General features: G+C 41.4%; 1 protein-coding gene, 1 long non-coding RNA gene and 1 pseudogene across 2 annotated transcripts; 2 read left to right on the top strand and 1 right to left on the bottom strand.

Moving 5' to 3' along the window:
- Nucleotides 1–157: 157 nt before the first annotated feature.
- LOC134184978 (uncharacterized) lies at nucleotides 158–8,192 on the top strand. Its single transcript, XR_009970720.1, has 3 exons — nucleotides 158–367; nucleotides 2,714–3,015; nucleotides 7,591–8,192. It is a non-coding gene; the product is annotated as an uncharacterized LOC134184978 (long non-coding RNA).
- On the bottom strand, nucleotides 798–8,520 carry LOC134184977 (zinc finger SWIM domain-containing protein 1-like; annotated as a pseudogene).
- Nucleotides 8,521–16,528: 8,008 nt separating this feature from the next.
- Nucleotides 16,529–18,767, top strand: LOC134184620 (uncharacterized). The gene is made up of 2 exons (XM_062652356.1): nucleotides 16,529–17,087; nucleotides 17,814–18,767. Exons 1-2 carry the CDS (start codon nucleotides 16,595–16,597, stop codon nucleotides 18,581–18,583), a joined length of 1,263 nt encoding a protein of 420 aa, XP_062508340.1. The 5' UTR covers nucleotides 16,529–16,594; the 3' UTR covers nucleotides 18,584–18,767.
- Nucleotides 18,768–20,253: the final 1,486 nt, after the last annotated feature.

Raw genomic sequence — 20,253 nt, 5'->3', positions numbered from 1 at the left:
GCTATGACAAAATCGTATGACAGAATGGTATGATGTGGGTAATAAATAAGAAGCATTATTGAAACGAAGTGGCTAGAGAGCCGGTACCGGCCCCGGATGCGGAGGACTTGGAGTGCCGGTAATTTGCACGTGACCCATACTCCCGGATTCCTGCTAACATGCGTACCGGGTTCATTGTCACATTATCCTATTATGTTATGGATGCGGTGGTGGAGTGTACGTGCACGCGTTCTTGAACATACATAGCTAGTCTAGTCGTTGTCAATGGAAGGAGCACCTAGTTTTGAAGTGTTCATTGCGTGACTGCGGAAGCCGACTCTCACGTAATTTGGATACAAAGAACAAGTTTCGGAATGTATTTCACATGGTGCGACAGAGTTGGAAGCTGTGTTGTATGACTGTGATTGTAGTAATAAATGTACTAATTAATTATTAATTAATCAGTGACTGTGTTGACTGTCTAAGCTAAATATATTGAATTTATTAGCTAGTTAATAATTGATTGCTATGTAGTTGTTGAACTTTACTTTAGAGATTTGTAGTTAGTTAGGTATCCTATATGCATGTGCTGTACGTATAACCGGCTATTTCTGCAATCATGATATTCCTGCGAATTCTGCGAAGAAATCAGATTCATGGAGTGCACAAATAGAATTTGCAAATATTTATGCTTATCTTCAAGTCCCAGGAGTCATGTTGCGACACATGTACATGCATGTGTACATGTGTGTACCAGTAACTGTCTTCCTGGTTGGAATGCAGAAATTTAATTCGCAGCTAAAACTTTTGTCTAGATTCTCAAATTGCAGTAATAACCGGTTATATGGTATATAGTTAGGTAGGTAGGCAGGTGCATACATAGGTAGGTAGATTATCATTTTAGTTCTTATGTCACTGTGGTTTGAAGAGAGTAAAAAGATACTGGTAAAATAGCATTACATGATTCTGTCATCTACTCTGCCAGATCTTGCTCTTAATATATAGTCAAACAACACTGCATAGCTTGCACATAATACACACACGTGTCTAATTTTACATAGCAACGGTTGCCTCTACAGCCAGTTTATCTTATTTGCTAGTCTTGTGACAGCTTCGGCAAAACCACCACTTTGATTTGGGTCTTTCTTTAAGACCAACACAATTCATGTGGGACCACAAGAGGCAATGGTCACACAAAATTGATGCTTCCTCATCCAAGTTGTGAAAGCAAACTTGGCAAACATAACTGCAATGTTTACGTTTCTGCTTGACAACATCTGTAAGTAGTAGCCAGGCATCATCGGTGAAAAACTTTCGAATTATGTGCAAGTCAACATTGTCATCAAGGACAGCATTAGAGATGTTTTCTTGCTGAACTTCGATGTCTGATTCATCGATCAGCGTCTTGGGATTTTGTAGTGCAGAAGCTGCTATATTGTCATCAACAAACCATGCTAACATGACTGCAAAGTATACAAAAGCACCTCGTGAACAAGGCCTTAATTATAAGCAAGTAAATGGACATGTGAATACCTCTTTCTTTCAATGATGTGTGTAACTTAATGAATGGGTGTACTTTTCCTGACTTAGCTTTCTTCTTACCGGACATCTAATTATGCAGGCAACGCTAGCAGGTATCTCAGGTTTTGAGCCCTTTTTTCACAACTCAAGCACGCAAGTTTCACTGATACTGAAACCTCCACACTAGCAATGCTTAATTAACAAGTCAAGTCGGCATGGCACATACACCACCAAAATTAATCATCTTTTCTAACATGTCATTTAATTCTGTTTTTTTGATTAAATAGTTACTCTGTAGGTAGTTCCATATACAGTCTGTTGATATGCTGATTGTTGTGCCTAAAAATTTAGTGTAGAACTAGCTGGCATTGTGCTTGCATTTAGTTGCTCGTGAAACTGTTAGGTACAGAGTCTGCTATCAGATATGCTGATCACTTAAATTGAATGAGGTTGTAAGTAAGTAGAGTATTCAAATCAATGCAATTAATGCCTCTGGTTAAAACTCACTTTGGAGATTTTGTAAATTTCGTTTGTCATAGTTAGAGGTAGTTGCTTCGGATGAGAGAGTTTCTGATGGATGAGACAGTGGTTGTGATTCACTAACTGTAACACTTCTTGGCTCTGTCAATATAGAAAACTATTCATCAGCGGACACAATGTATTAAACAGCATGAATGTTACTTAGCATTCAACAATAAGAGAAGTGTTTTGAGAACTTACCCTGAACAATTATATTTTCAGTAGGTGCACATACTGCTTATTCTTTGCAAAGTTTGTTTTGTCTGATTTTAGTGAATGATCATCTGCTGCAACACACATAATTGTATGGAACATATTAGCTTAGTTTTTCGTACAATAATGTAGTTTGTTGTCTGTGTCAAGAGAGGTAATATGCTAATGCATACATGTAGGTATGTGTGCAGTATGTATGTCTGCACAGTATACAAGTATGCATGCGTGTAAAGGGTATATTTGTGTGTGCGTGTGTGTGTGTGTGTGTGTGTGTGTGTGTGTGTGTGTGTGTGTGTGTGTGTGTGTGTGTGTGTGTGTGTGTTCATGCATGCATGTGCCATAATTCCTCAAATATTAACACGTGGGCTACTATTATTTCAACCCAATTAGCTCCATGGGTGACTCTTCAAGCACATGTTTACTATTTTTCAACATCTGGCATTATGCCTTTCTCCATTCATTTGTTTTCATTTTCCTGTAGATTCATTCAAATTTCTTTTTATCCACTGACGGAGGTTCTGTTTGTCGATTTTGTATTTTGTTGCCACACATTGTTCAGAGATGATGCTCTACCTTCCTTCACAATATTCAATTTTCAGATCTCTTTTCTCTTCGTGGACAGTTCTTGGCAAATGGCAAACTAAACAATGAGTGTGAACAATGTGGGATACCAGTCTTCGGCTCCAAGGCATGGGTTACTGTTCAAACATGGGTTACTATCATTTCAAACTGATCAGATCCGTCAGTTATATTCGAGTACAGTTTATTATTCAAGGAAATATGGTATGTATGTATAGGTTATTGTGTAATTAGCATGCTATATGGCTTTTTAAAGCATGAGGGGCATGGTTATCAAGGTCTAAAACCCTGCTGCTACTAAAAGCCATATAGCATGCTAATCATATAATAAGTAATTTATACCATGGTTATGTGATGTGTATATGATAAGTGAGAGTGCAGTATTGACCGGAACTTCTTGCACACTTGCTGTACAATATTTCATATACTCCATCTAACTAAGCACTTGTGACTGGTCGCACGTCTTGTGACCATGGTATAAGTGTATACGTATGCATGCATGCATGTATGTATAAATGTATGTATGTATGCGTGTATATTGGTTTAGACGCAAAGAAACAGAATCATTTTATAAGTTTTGGGTACCATTGGTTGAGTCTGTAACACCATGATTAGATTTCATAGTGTTTTGTGAGTAGAGTGATTTGTTGTAAATTTTGTACGTGTTTGGTGGAGTCACGCAGACTCCTATAATACAAAGAAAAAATGTATGTATAAGTGTTGTACAATATTTTACAATATCGTCTGTTGGTAATATTCTCAGGCTTCATTGTCCTACACACATCTCTAATTCAGGCCTTGCTTCCGATAGAGAGCAAGCAGACACTACATAAAAGTGTCTTCACTGAAACCAGTGAACCCGCTATGATGTAGGTAGGTAGGTAGGTTTAGGTAGGTAGGTAGGTAGGTGTAGGTAGGTAGGTAGGTAGGTAGGTAGGTAGGTAGGTAGATACACAGGTATGTGTAACATCTGTTAGACAATTACTTGTCAAAGGTTTATCAAGATTAAGCAGTAGTTGTAAGTTCTCATCATGTTTCTCTCCTTCAGTTGAATCTATTGGCACAAAAGAATTAATAAAATGTACTAGTAGTCTCTCATCAATTCGATCAGTGAGTCCATCAGCGCCGAGACCGTGCTTCTACTGACTTGAACTTTTAGTGTTCTGTACGTAGAAGTTTGTGTCTAATAAATTATCGTCAGTCAGTCAGTCAGTTTGCTGTGATTCTACTGACTTGAACTGTCATGGATAATATTTTTAACTTTAGTGTTTTGTATGTAACAAAAGCTTGTGTGTAATGATTATTTTTGTCAGTCAGTCAGTCAGTCAATCGAGCTAATGGCAAGTATTATGAAGGTCGATGATTGACTTTGCATGGACATCATGCGGATTGACTTGGGTCATATTGAGGAACCATAAGTGCATCTTTCCTACATGTAGTAATACTTCAGTTAGTCAGTGTGCACACCTAGGAATATACATGGAGGTCTGCTTAAAAACAACTCAGGCAGAGGTCAGCGGAAGTACTCGGGTTCGATCCCCTAGCGATTTTGAGGGGCTGGTGCCCCTAACCCATACATGTGTCTCCAACAAGAGTATGTAGGTAGGTAGGTATGTAAGTATGTACATACACAGGTATCCGTAGATGCTGACAGACAATTACCTGTCAAAGGTTTGTCAAGATTAAGCAGTAGTTGTAAGACCTCATCATGTTTCTCTCCTTCAGTTAAATCTATTGGCACAAAAGAATTAATATGGCTGTATGATGTTAAAGATATGTTGCATATATGCATGGACACTAGCAGAATCTTACCACTGATCAGTTCCACTTCTTGTCCATTTTCCCAAGCAGAAACCAACTCTTTCATTACATTCAATCTGCTGGTGAAATCGACTCCTGATGCTTCTGAAGCTAAACTAGCAAGTTTGGTAGCAATCTTTGAAGCCTGATGGAATTTTTCAAACTACAACACGGACACGTGCTAATTTATGTAACAGTTGAGAATCACTTTGACAACGCACCTGAGAGTGTACTTTTCTTGATGGTGTTTCAAAGCTAACGATGGTTGCTGTAGACAGGCTTTGATGAGCAATAGGTGAAAATGCTCTGTGGTTAGATTTGTAGTAATCTAAAGACCATCTTCTGTCACAAAGTTCTTCAGTGAACATGTTCAATCCGAGATCAGATCAAGCTGCCAGTATGTGATGACAAGGCAACCTCATTGACTGCCAAGTCATGCACTGGCATGTTGCGGGGGTGACTACTATTGAACTATCGTTGTATGCAACATGGTAATGTTGGTTGTCATCATTTGCGAGCTGTACCTTTGTCTTCATATCCATCTGTTGGGCAACAAATCTGTAGGCATAAGGTGTAATATACTTCATATAGTTAATCAGTGCTGCATCAGTGATAGAATGGTATGTTACAGGGACTTTGAGAGTAGACAGACTTGCTTGATAGTCTCGTTCTGATCGAAGCACTCGTAAAATAAGAAAGAACTTGTCAACAAATGTTTCTAGTGATGAGTACCGTGAAATTACTGATTTTAGCTTTGCATTCAGGGACTCCAATCTATTGTTGGTATTGTTGAGGAAATTCCCTGTGCTATACTGCATCCCCATCGTCCACTGCTTCCTAATAGGGTGCCACTGATCATCAAAATACTTCAACACAATCAGAGGAGCACAATTTTGAAACTGCCTATACAGATCCAGGTACTTTTTTTCACTTGGAGCATAGGCCATTTGCTGTACCATTTCAAGGCATGTGCTTCGCTGGCCAGAGGTAATGCCCATCTTCTCCATTGTTATCTCTCTTTGAAACGATCACAATGTGTGGTATAAGCATATCAAAATAGCAGCAGAAGGGAAACTGGCAGCAAGAACATCTCTCTCTGTCATGTCTTTATCAGCCGTTATCACTCTTACAGACTTCCATTCAGGATTGTTTTCTTTGAAAATATTTGCTACACATGTAATTGATGCCTTGGATTCTTCTAATAACAAGAATGCAGCAGCCACTTCAGAATGGCCATTGCCATCTTCTATAAGCATTATAGAGAGAGGAAATCTCAATTCCAGCAGCTTGTAAGTCGCATCAATACATAGTAGTTCTGGGTATGCTGAAAACGCCTGCTTCATCTCCTCATCCTGAAAGAAGATGCCTTGCAACACGTTATTTTCACTGACGACAACATTCACACTAGCTCCTACAAGCAAAACACCACAACGTACAAAAAATGCAACTTCAAGGAGAGCTGTTCATAACAGCCATGTACCATATTTGTCTGTCAGTTGCTTTACAGCTGTATTTAAATCGTTTCTTGTCTTTCCTGCTCTCATACCAGTACTAATATTGCTCAAGTCTTTTTTAGCAGCACTACGTTTCCTGTCATTTCTGCCAGCTTGTTCTGAATCATTTTTTTATTTGCTTTTAGTTCTATTAGCTTTTCAGCTTCTTCCTTTGCTTCTAATGGTAGCTTTCTCTGACTGGGCAGTTGTTTGAATAGTTCCTGTACAGGTTTATAATATTCAAATAATACTATTTAGTATTAATGCAGCTACCATATTGGTGAATACCGTATTGTCTCTAACATAAACACAGGTCTCCAATACAGTTACGTCTCCAATAAAAGCACGCTACGGGACCTCATACAAAGAATGAAAGGCACAGTCTCCAATAAAAGCACGCATCTCGCAAAGTACCTATTACCAGTAGTCAAACGTAATGTATTGGATGGTAATAAATGATAGCTAAAGTGTATTGCTAATGTAACCATGTTGAGTTAAACAACATTGAAATTACATAAGACACAATCTGGTCTCTAATAAAGTCACATCTATCAGGCCCTTTGAAAAATTAAGCACGTGTTTATGTTAGAGATAATACGGTATATGTTGGTACAGTACATGTACATGTACAAGATGAATTAATTATTCTTACTCTTGATATTTCATGATTATGGCTCTCTTTAAATCTTCGCACAACTAGTGATTGACCATCTTCAGAAGCTCTTAGGGACAATTCAAATGGGCAGTCTTTCCTAAAAGTCCTGTTGATGGAAAGCACAAAGAAAAAATACAAAACACAATGAAAATGTAATTGGAAAATTAAATGAAAAACTGTGTTGAGTGCAAATACTAAAGTTATAAAATTTGAGAAATTTGCATTAGCAAAAAATTCTGGTATCAATTAATTAAGCTTATGTGTAGTTTGGTGTGTTTGCTTATCCTTTGAAGTTTATTTTTAGTACTGTATGTACAAGGAATATTTAATTATGGTTTATTATGGAATTGATCGTAAAGCCTACATCTTAGGGAAATCCTGTTGCTCTTTTATGGCTTGCATACCGAACTCAAGTCAGGCAACACTCACAAGTAACGTTTCTTTGCACTTCGGTACAGAAGTAACAGCATGACGAAATTTTTGGTGTGTTTTTAAATGTAGGAATTGTGGTTGTATAAAATTACAAAAATAATATGTAATATGATATAGAAATATGTTTCAGGTTACCGGTTGAATTTTACAAAACAAATCAACCAAAGGTCTGAAATTGTACCCCAACAATTGTTGATATTAATTTTACTGTTGCCTAGTTGATATTAAATGTGGTAATTTCAAATTTGCTTAAGAATTGTAGAATATAGAATATCCAAATGCATCTACACTGCCACCCTAATACAAACTAATAGATGAGAGAGAATCTTAGCATTTTTACCCAGCCCGTGCCTTGCTGTATTTTGAACATGCTTCATTAAAAGACGTTTTTGTCTTTAGAAAGTGTGAAGAAAGAATGAAGACGGTAAAGCAGCAATGATGTATACTGGGTATATTTATGTATTTTTAATAGTGTAGTACAGTACGGTGCAGATGTAACACTACATCAAAGGTTTCACTGATCAACTATTTATATATATACCGTATTCGCCCGTAATAACGCCCATGCCCGTATATACGCCCATGTGCGACAGGTCAGAACTTTCAGCCCGAAAAAAACCCCATGCCCAACTATACGCCCAGAATACGCATGCGCAGACAAAGCAAAATGGGTCCGCAGAACATTCGTCTCCGTCTGTGTGCGTTTGATGAGCTGGTGTCAATGTTGAGTGAAAGTGCTTGCCGCTAGACTCATGTCTTCGTTGCAATTACCGCCCCTGATGCTCTTGACGGGCTTCAGTCCGACCACGTGTGCATAGTGTTTAGTTTCTGCGTGTATGTATGTTGATGCTGAATGGATACCAGTACCTTAGATCTTGCAAATGGATAATTGTAAGCATTTGTGGTATTTCTGTCTTCAAGTATTTAGATGATGACTGGCCAGACGACAACATTTAGTGACCATGTGTACGCCTAGGACCAAAATAACGCCCATGCCCTAGTATACGCCCAGAGAAAGTGTTTCTTTTCTATACGCCCAGGGCGTTATTACGGGCGAATACGGTATATATATATATATATATATATATATATATATATATATATATATATATATATATATATAACAGTATTTGCCGAGCGTAGTTACTTACTGTTTCTTTTTACATTTGTTCTTTTTATCTGAGACTACTGTATGTACAGTATTTTAGCCCGGGGCCACAATTTGACCCATCACCGTGGAAAAGGTGTAGGTCCTTGGATTCCTAAACAATTGCTAACGCACAAGCTGCACTTACGATGTAGACAGCTTTCCTTCTCCACGGCAGCGAATTTTTTGCCTCCGTGAATGCAGCTATACGTAATCCCGTAGTATGTAATTGCGTCAGAAAGGGGACGCTTGATTCGCTTCCGGGCAGCCTCAACACTTCTCGAGTCTCTTCTCCATAATTTTGTGTATGTTGATGACTCATACACCGACAATCGCTCTTGTAGGTCGGCGAATGAGTTGAATCTTTTCCCAACAGAAAAGAATGCGGAATCAGTCGAACTTCCCGCCGTTCGTCGCTTCTAATTAGCATGACATCAGCGGTCACTTGCAAATTACCGGCACTCCGCATCCGAGGCCGGTACCGGCTCTCTAGCCACTTCGTAATTCGAAATGTATTGAAAATATCGATAAAAAGCCAGTCAGCAATATAAACATCGCGACACATTGATATGATAATTTTATGGGTAGACACCAGGCGTGAGATAGTATACCATGCATTACGCATCCAAATCGCTCTCGACCGGAGTCTTCTAGTATTCTAAATTGCACTATTGCGAGGCGAAAATGTGCCATTTCCTCTCATCGTGGTAAAGCATGAGTATATAAAGACGAAATAGCAGCTCCAGAAGCCAGTAATCGTTGACGACTAGATCGGTTGAATTCTACTGTGGCAGTGTGCTTTCTAAAGATGAAGACTCTACGTGTACAATTCCTCTCTGGCTTTACTATTTTCTTGCTGGAGCGACTCTGGCCTACGGTGCACGAATTAATCGTACCCTGCTGAAAAACATCTGCAACGACAACCCACCTGCTGCTTTCGAGACTCTGTGCAAGAGTCTGTTTGGTGTCAAGTGTCCGACACATGTCGAGTTGGGAGACTGGGAATACACTGGGAACGACGTCGACGGCTCGAAAAATAGCACCGCCGCTGACGCTTGCCCTGGCAAGAAACTGCAGACGTACGAAAGACGAACGAATCTCTCGACTATTCCATCTGAATGTCGTTCGGGCGTAAGCATCGATGTACAAGTACAATACCAATGTAAGAGAACAGTAAATAGTCTAACATATACATAAACAAGTGACATTTATCTAACATTGCAGGTCCACCTACTACAAAAGAAAAGGCTGCTGCTCTAACTCACATATTCGGAAGTTTTGGACCACCTCCACCCCCTATGATAGTACCATCAGAAGGACCGACTTCCTCACTCCCTCCAAGAGAAAAACGACAAGCTCCAGAATGCTACTACAACGACGCCATAGACCTCGCCATTCTTATCGATGCCTCTGGCAGCATTACCAGCACACACTTCTACCCAGCCATCCGGAGCGGGCGAATTTTTTTTGGACACCCTTTCGACTTAGCCGCTGGAGCGAACAGTGCGCTGGTAGAACGAGGCTAGCGGCGCGGCCTTTGATTCTTGGTCCCAAAAAAAAATTCGCCCGGAGCGGGGCCACGTTGATCGAAAACACTTGCAATGACTTTACATGTAATGCTGCACAGATCAGAGTGGCCGTGGTGACGTTCGCATCTTCTCCCGTCCCCGTGTTCGACGTGGCCTACTCGGCAGCAAACCACCACAGTCGCCAAGACATAGTCGACGACATCCTGACAACACACTACACAAACGGCGGCACCGCAACACGTTCGGCTGTCGAGCACGTCCGTGACAACATTTTCAGCGCCAGTCATGGTATGAGACGACACAGCAAGAAAAATCTCCTCGTACTAACAGACGGAAACCACAACGGCGGACAAGACCCCAAAGACGTGGCAAAGAGCTTGCACGAGCGACCGGGTAGCGATCAAGTTGACGTCTTTGCCCTCGGCATCGGCCCGGAATATCGTCCCAAAACGTGAAAAATCTCAATCACGCCAGCGACTTGAACAAAATGCTCCCATATCTAAGTTACACCACATTTGCCGAGTTTAACGAGGCAGTTGAGATCGTCGCCGCAGATGCTGAAGTACAACTCAACGCATGCTCGTCGACACCCTTCAAGAGATAAACATGCAGTGAACGATTGCAAAACTGGTATAATTTTGTGTGTTGCTGTAGTTATTTGTTGAGAAGTTGCACTGACTTTAATGTCACGTATTAATTGAAGCAAAATAAACAAACATTTCTTTGGTTCATAATCACGTTTGACAGCAGCCAACCCTACTGCTTTGACTGCGAGAAAGGATCTAGTGCATGCACGAATCATGCAGATACTCTCTGCAAAGGCAGAAAGAACCAAAAGCTGGCGTAGTCTAAACAACCTCTACGTAGAGCTAGATACGTAATGTTTGACGTTGCTGGAGCCATTTCAGCCACCAGTTCATTTGTACAAGGCTTCAGAGCTCCACGGGTGGCTTTCATATATATATATATATATATAATGAAGTCTATCTGGTGCCAATGCTTTGATCTAGGATGCATCCAGGTGGTCTGTTGTTCACTCAGTTGTTCACAACGGTTCTTATGAACTACTTGGCAAGCCTAATAGGAAGCACCAGGATTGGTTTGATCAAAATGACACTGTCATCAGCCATCTCCTTGATGATATGCATCGCTTGCATCATGTCTGGTTATCAGATAAACGCAATCAAAGCACTGCTGATGCCTACCATCATGCAAGAAAAGCAGCAAGAGCTAGGCTCTCTGTGATGAAGAACAAATGGTGGTTACAGAAGGCAGAACAGCTTCAGTTAGCTGCTGACCAGCATAACTCTAGTGGCTTCTATCAAGGCCTAAAAGAGGTGTTTGGGCCAAGTGTAAAGACAATCACACCTCTACAATCTGTTGACAACTCCAGGCTTCTCTATGGACGACGAGAAATTTTGACTCGTTGGGGTCAGCATTTTGCAAGCATCTTGAATCATCCAACATTTATTTCACAAGAAGCTATTGACAGCATTGATGAACAGCCTGATCTAGTTGTAGCTTGTGAACCACCATCTAACAATGAGATAAATAAAGCTATCAGGAAAATGTCAAGGAATAGATCTCCTGGTGCTGATGGCCTACCTGCTGAAATTTTTCAACATGGAGGAGAACTGCTGTTGTTCAAACTAGGTGATTTCATTCGTCTATGCTGGGAACTCGAAGATGTACCCCAGAACTTTAAAGATGCCAACATAATCCATCTATACAAGAAAAAGGTAGTCAATCTGACTGCAACAATCACCGTGGGATCTCTTTGTTGTCTGTTGCTGGCAAAATTATGGCCAGAGTTCTTCTTGATCGTCTTGTCTCAAACTTTTCAGAGAGTATCCTTCCTGAAAGCCAATGTGGTTTTCGTTCTGGTCGTGGTACGTCCGACATGATCTTTTCAGCCAGGCAGCTTTAAGAAAAGTGTCGCGAACAGCACATGGATCTATTTATGGTCTTTATTGACTTGGTCAAAGCGTTTGACTCGGTTGATAGAACTGGCTTATGGAAAGTCCTTTTGAGGCTTGGCTGCCCGGTAAAGATTGTGAATCTAATCAAAGCCTTTCATACTGGTATGATGGCTTCTGTTGTCGAGGATGGGTCAAAGTCAGAAATGTTTGCAGTAAACAACGGAGTGAAACAGGGCTGCGTTCTAGCACCTACTCTTTTTAGCATTTTGTTTTCCGTGGTTTTAAATGATGCCTTCAAGAACATCCGAGAGGGTGTTCGAGTTGAGTTTAGAACTACTGGAGGTGTATTCAATCTCAGGCGCTTACAAGCCAAAACAAAGGTTTCTAAGAGTCTACTGAGAAAATTCTTGTTTGCTGACGATTGCGCATTAGTTGGTCACACATATGAAGACATTCAACACATTGTCAACTGTTTAGACAGATCAACTAAACGTTTTGGCTTGAGTATCAGCTTGAAAAAGACAGAAGTGCTTTTTCAACCACGTCCAGGCTCAAACTATAACCCTCCTCCAGTTATGATTGGTGATCACCCATTGTCTTATGTCAGCAATTTCAAGTATTTGGGTAGTTTCCTTTCGAATAATGCAACTGTTGATGCAGATGTCTCTCATAGGATATCAAAGGCCAGTGCTGCTTTTGGTAAATTGTACAACAGACTCTGGCAAAGGCATGAAATCAAACTGACCACGAAGGTTGCAGTTTACAAAGCAGTAGTCTTATCAGTTCTATTGTACGGATGCGAGTCATGGACCCTTCTTCGTCGTAACCTCAAAAGTTTGGAGAGTTTTCATCTGCAATGTCTTCGCCGCATATGTGGAATCCAGTGGACTGACTATATACCCAACACAGAAGTGTTATCTCGTTGTAACATCAGTGGCATTGAATCTTTTGTTATGAAATGCCAATTTCGCTGGGCTGGTCACATGTCTCGAATGCCTAATGATAGAATTCCCAAACAACTCCTTTTTGGTCAACTGGAACAGGGCCATCGTCATCAAGGTGGTCCTAGATTACGTTATAAAGATTCTATCAAGGCTAATATGAAATCTTGTGGGATTGACTTCCTGCATTTTGAGAAACTATCCAGTGATAGAACAAACTGGAGATCTCTCTGCCATTCATCACTCCAACAGTTTGAAGAAAATCTTATTAGACATCTTCAAGCTCAACGTCAGAAACGGAAAGAACAAATTGTTCCTACCAACAAGTCATTTGTTTGTCAATCTTGTGGAAAGGAATGCCGTTCAAAAGCAGGTGTTAAATCCCACCAGAGACACAGAGGACACTAAAGAGAGTCATCACTGTTATCAGTGGACATGCCATCATATATATATATTTTTTTTTTTTTTTTTTATATATATTTTTTATAACCGCCCAATGGACGGAACACTACTGAAAAACACCACTACAAACACTTGCTAAAGACAAAACATCTAGATGTTCAGTTATCATGCGAGAGTTGTATTGCCACAGTTTCACAGACAGTTGTTCATGAAGGTTAGTAATAGCTCGGCTGAAACTGTGACCTGTAGACAGAGTAGACTTCTTGGCAATAGACTTCAGCAGTTCAAGACTATGTTTTGACCAGACTCCATATGACTCAACAACCAAAGGATAGAACAAGCAACCATACGAGGAAACATTTGAGTCGTGGCGTTCGTCTTTCTCCATTTCCCCAGCTTGAGCAGCAGCACCAGCCTTTACAGCTGCATTGATGACATGTGAGGGAGAAAATGAATTTCGCACTGAGATATCAATATATATATATATATATATATATATATATATATATATATATATATATATGTATGTATGTATGTATGTATATCGGGTGTCAGCTAGCAGAGTGGAACCCCTAGAATGGTACACGGAACTGGAAATCGGTGTAGCAGCGGATATGTTCCGGTGTAGGCGAGGCAGTCACTCGATATTAACAGAGCCATAAATAGAGAGGTCTGGATATCAAAGCATACCGTACACCATAATGGCGGCTGTGACGCGTAAACGCGTGGAAGAAAGTCGACGCTATTTCGCGTACTAACAGAATATGGCGAACAGGGTGGTGACAAGGCCAAGACGGCAAGAATGCTTTCCAGGCAGTTCAAATAGGGTGAAGGACAGAAAGTCGATCACTGGAAGAGATATTAATTATGCAGGAATGGCACTTGGCAGTTCGAAAGAGAAGACAAATGCCTAACACAGTCAATAGCTGTCAAGAATTTCGAAGAAAGAACGTAGCAAATTTCCAAGTGTTCTCCAACACGTTGTCGTTGTCACCTGCATAACAGCTTAGGCAGAAAGGAGTCTCACTCGATCAGCGACAACATATATTCTAAAGAAGTGTGTATACGAACAACTTCTTCCAGAAGAGATGTCTTAATTTGGAGCTTTCAATGGTTGGCTATAGATGAGAACTCCTTGTGGCTTGATTTGCCGAGTTCAAGGTCAAACGTCTTAGGATGTGTTAAGTCTATACCGTGCAAAAGACTCTGAGAAGGAGAAACTGAGATACACAGTTTTATTGTCACTCTGACTGGCGACTCAAAGCTGGCACCAATGGTAACTTTGACAGGTCTTAACTTAAACATGCATGTTCCTAAGCAAGTATCCGAATGATGGTGTGGTGAAAGTCTACGAAAAGGGCTACATGACACCAGAACTCATGAACGTCTACAAGCAGATTGTGTGGAAGAAACGAGTGGCAGGCTTCTGGCGTATTCCGGCCCCAAGCTTTTGCGAACAGGGCAACAGCTCCTTAAATAGTTATTTATCGACTGTGGAATAGTCAAAGATGATCATATTGCAAACCTTTATGAAAGATTAAAATCAATTCTGCACAAGCGGTTGAAGGAGGAAATGAGCAACAAAGGTGATGAAGACATGGGCCTTAATTACTGATACATAAGCTGAAGGAGAGAAAGTAGATAACATTTAAAAATTGCATAAAACTAGAATTTTGGTTGTGGCGTTCTAGTCTACTGCTGTTGTGTTTACGGTCTCTTTGAAAGTAATAAAATCACAAGAAAACAGGACGTTCACCCCATACTTTGCTGCCTGGAAATATCCGGCATATTACTGCAAGCAACAAATGAGAAAATACGATAATCTCTTTAACTTAGCCTGGTAATAGATGTACACTTAGAAAAAGACAAGCCAAACCCGTCACAACAGATACGTCTCTTTCAATATTCCACTCCACTGTATGCAGTGTCTTTCCAATTGGCAACACCTGTCAGCAGCTTTAGAAGTTAGCACTGCATTGTAGTAGTCTACCACAATACCGCCCCGTTGCTATCCTCGCGTCAAAGGACCACCGAAAGCGAAGGAAGGCCTAGTGTCGAGGCTAGTAGTCTACAGTAGTACGGACTATGAGTAGTAGACACTGCTGTGCTACGCATCAGAGATCAGTGAAAACAGTTGTGTTACTGAATTGCTTTCTAGCACCACGCCCTCCAAGTCTGTCTTCACCTCTACTTGTGGCGCTATAGTGAGGCATTGTACACACCTGGGGGCTAGTACTACCCACACACTAATCAATACCTGTCAGATAAAACCGAATCCTACACTGGAACTATACTTCACCGCACAATGCGCGTAGGTCTCTTTGATTATTGTCGTTCCTAGATAAACCGGATCCTACACTGGAACTACACTTCACAAATCGAGTAGGTCTCCATGGTTATTGCGGTTCCCTGCTCATTGCCGTTCCCTGCTACAAGTGATCCGCAAGTGATTTGCATCCGGATAAACCAAATTTAACAGCGAAACGACGGCACCCTGACAGTGTCATTTCATCTTTACGCAGAAACTAGCAAGTTTGCTATGCTTGAAACACGGTCTTCCAGCAAGACCTAGCAATGCCTCAAATCAACACTATATATCTAGATAGTGATCGACGCGTGTTTGCCGCGTTGACGCAAAGAACACCCGCACAGCGCATGCTAACGGAGATCAACAAGATGGTAAACTGCGCTAGAGGCGAAAAGCAGAGGAACGGAAGACGTCAACGAGATTGTACGAGGGGCGCAAACAAAATTTGATCTTTATGCTGGAACTAGCAAGTTTGCTATTTTTGAAACATGTTCTGCCAGCAAGACACTAAGTACCGTTGACGTAAAGAACACCCGCACGGCGAATCCTGACGGAGATCAACAAGATGGCAAACTGTGCTAGAGGTGTAAAGCAAAAGAACGGAAGTCGACAACGAGATTGTACGAAAGGTGAAAACGGCACTAACACAAGAAGACAGGACGGTGTCATTTCCCAACATAGCAGATACTTAGCAGATACATGACCACTCTGTGTCAAGCTTGCAGCACGTTGTTGGATACGAAAACACTGCGTCTCTACAACAACGGTCTAGCATAGACGACGAACAATGATCTAAAAACCGATCGATGAAGCTCCAACCAAACAAAATTGATTCCCATTTACAGGTTAGTATTTCTACGAGCTATACCAATACAAACGCGTTAGACACGTTATCGGAAACGAACCTTTGTGAAAGGAAATGCACAAATATGTTTGAAATACGAAAAACCTAACAATATTTGTATGCATCCGTGTTGCAGTACTGCAATTTCACACAAAGCGATAGCTGCCTGCTGCAACTCTAGCACACATTAAAGGCGTCGTGCGTTGAAGCCACTCCTTTCAGTTTGACACAAAGCATTCGTATTAAAAGGTGAAATCGCGGCTCAAAGGCCAATTGAGTTCAGATCAACGGAGTCCGACTGTGGGTCGCCAAGATGATGACTCTATTTCTACGACACCTCTTTTGGTCTGCCATTCTCTTCATCCCACAAACTCCAGGGCATGCCGTATCGGTAAACGAGTCCACCATCCCACCGGACACAGGAAACGTAAACGAGTCCACCATCCCACTGGATACAGGAAATGAAAACGAGTCCACAACGACACTAGACGTAGGAAACGTAAATAATTCCACCGGCCAACTCAAACCAGGGTACTGCGAGATTCTACGGAACGTCTGTAGCCTACATCCACCGACTTCTTTCTACTCTCTGTGCAAGGATTGGTGTATCAATTGTCTTAAAGTTCCGGATGTCGAGTACGGAGAGTTCGAACTCACTAGTTACCATGAAAAACCAAAAAGAAACAGAACCGAAGCTGAGTCTTGTCCTGGCAGACGACTGTACAAGTACGAAAGACCACCCAATCTTACAGCCATTCCACCTGAATGTCATTTACATGTAGTCGAGAAAAAAGTCCAATTTCGATGTAAGTCGACTATATACATTGTCGTACTAATACTATAGTAATCGTGTAAGTAAATTTAGCTAGCCTCTGCTAAAGGAGCGTCTACAAACTCTGGCACACGTGCCACACGTGCCATCTATCGTGTCGAGCGATCCTGGACAGCGACTGCGCAATTCTCTCCTTTTAGTCTCTGTGTCGCACGCTTGAATCCTGGTTCACAATACCTGCCGGAGACGTGCCGGACTGTGCCGGACGGTCGTGGCGCAACCGACCTATAAGAAAGAAGAGGAAACGTGTCTGCATGAGTTGTTTACCCTGGAATTGGGGTGATAATTTAGCGTGTCGTTGATTGGGTGACAGGTCTGCTTCACTTCCTGCAGATATTGCGAACCAGGCTTGAGTTACCAACACCTCAACCGGCGCCAGTAGTTCAGTCCGAGACAGATTTGACAACTAGAAACTTCACTGGTTGTCTTTCCGCTAAAACAGTTTCAACAGTTACTGCCTCCAAACTAGGCAAAATGATTCTGCTGTCACTGTGCCACAGAACAACAACACGTAACCAAGGGTGCTGTTTGACTACGTGTACGCTAAAGTACAAGCAGGACTCTCCACAAAGAAAAGTATGCACTGCCTCTCTTTGGCGTAGTCGACTTTGACTAAAAACGAACCGAATTCTCTACGGGCTGGCCTCTCTTCTTGCTATGCAACTATAAATTGCTTAAAATTAATTAATTACTGTTGCAGGTCCACCTACAACAGAAGAGAAGGCCGCTTTTCTGAAATATATATTTGGACGTTTCGGACCCTCCGATCGAGACAGGAAAAAACGATCCACAAGAGACAATGTAAGACCAGAACGGCAAGCTGAAAACTGCACGTATGACGAACCGGTCGACTTCGCCATTCTACTTGATGCTTCAGGCAGCGTTGGCAACGAAACCTTTGGCCACACCGTCGACGACGTGGCCTCGCTGGTAGAACACACTTGCAACAGCTTCGCGTGCGGAACCCCAGAAATCAGATACGCTGTAGTGACATTCGATAACACTCCTACCATCGAGTTTGACTTCCAGCATTCCGCACAAAACCAACGCAGCCGCAAAGACGTATTCGACAACATCAAGAGAACGAAGTACAAAGGTGGTAACACCGGAACCCGTCCCGCTTTGGTGCTCGCAAGAGACGCCATATTCAATGTGAGCAACGGTATGAGAGAGACAAGTAGAAAGAAGATTCTTATACTAACTGATGGCAAATACAACGTTGGAGGTAACCCCAAAGACGTGGCTGAAAGTTTGTACGTCGACCGTTCGATTGAAGTCTTTGCCATTGGTATCGGTCGTAAACTAACATATGAGCGAGTGAGGGAACTCGTTCACATCGAACAATTCAACAGAATCCTCCCATTCCTAAGCTATTACTCATACAGTGAGTTTTCACAAGGAATCCAGTTGGTTATTGCAGATGCCAAATTGAGCAAAGACGCGTGCTCGTCAACGTCCGTCAAAAAGTGAACTGTGAATATGAACAGTGAAATGGAATGAACAATGAATACGAACCGGTGCATGGTAGTCGTTTGGGTCAATGTGGCAGATGTTGTAGTGCATGGCTTCATGCATGGTTGTTGTTTGTGTCGATGTGTTGGGGTGCATTTCCTGGTTATTGATTGATCAAAATAAAACAAAAAATTACAACTTAGTTGTGACGACCACAAGGAAACTACCAATACAGCAGATCAACAAAATTTCTAAATCGACCTATATTTGCCCATTTTCGCCACCTCTTCACAAAAACAAAATAAAAATAGTAAATTAGCGTACTTTGCCATTATCGGACTGGTTTTAGAGTTATATTCTCTATATGGTTGCCAATGATGGTTTCTCCCACTCCCAAACGGCATTGGGAACAACAGCATTTGGACTCTGAAATGCTGTTGCTTCCGGATCAGAAAGCGCTTCTTAGGGTCCTGGATTTCAAGCACTTTAGGGGTGTTGTACTTCTTCCCATCTTATATAGGAGACCGAGTGTTGTACTTCTCATCTTAGAAACGTTGTACTTCTCGGCCGGCCGTGTTGTACTTCCCATCCAGCTTTGAGTAGCAAGCACTCAACATTGCTACAGATACAGTATATGTACTAGCTATACATGCATAAACCTCTCGTCGAGCGTCGCTTCAATTGAAAGCTAAAAAGCAATACTCGTTGGCAGTAGCTCCTGGAGTAGAGTTGAGTTGAAATTGATTGAAGCGTTTGTGATTGCCTAGACAGCAGACTCCTCTAGTAGAGAGTCGTAACTTACTGTATAGGGGTGCATTACTTAATCTAATACAGCTAATCCAGACAGACTACTAATCCGGATTAGGCTCATCTAATCTGTCTAATCGCTCCAGCTGAATTAGTTAGATTAGCTGGAGGAGCTAATCCAACAACTCAGAGGAGATCAAAGAAACGTCACAATCCTCATCCAAGTAATCTGTCTAATCCAGATTAGTTGGATTAGATGAAAGAAATGCATCTCAGATGTCCTACTCCCACCCACAATGGCACATTATGTCATATACATAGAACAAGTGAACATGTGTAATTTGTGTCTCTCTGTCCTTTGGGCGGAGTATAGCGCTATAATAAATTACACAAGACTATCATCTTTCTGTGCATAAGCTGACTTTTTCTCAGCTACACCCCAAGATATGCAGCATGCACTTGCCCACTACTATGGCAGCTAATAAGGCAATCTCAAGAAACGCTTTGTGTCACGCCTATCCTCCATCTGTAGAGATGATGTCTCTACTTTCAACCTTGCTATCTCTCTTAGTCTGCTAATATAGCAGCCATACACTTCAAAACAAGGTAAAAAATACAGTCAACAAGGCATGTACATTAATTAAACTACTGTATGTCCCTTTACATTCATGTGGTTCCTCATAGCTTCCAAATGCCATCACCTGTCATCTGCTGGTAGTTAGTATGAATTAAAGATCTGTGTATAATAGTTGTGTTGTTTACTATACAATGACCTAACATAATCATAAATGGCGCCTCCTACAGACATGGGCTCCAACGTCTTTCACCCCCACTTCTGCTTGTGCAAGTGCTACTACAGTGTTAGTCGCACTTTGAAAGTCAAAGCGGCAAAACGTATGTCAGATGAAACCAAATCTATTTTTTGTTGTAGAACTACCAAT

The sequence above is a fragment of the Corticium candelabrum genome, chromosome 9, assembly GCF_963422355.1.
Source record: "Corticium candelabrum chromosome 9, ooCorCand1.1, whole genome shotgun sequence".
Lineage (NCBI taxonomy): Eukaryota > Metazoa > Porifera > Homoscleromorpha > Homosclerophorida > Plakinidae > Corticium > Corticium candelabrum.
This window is presented reverse-complemented; position numbering and strand designations above follow the sequence as displayed.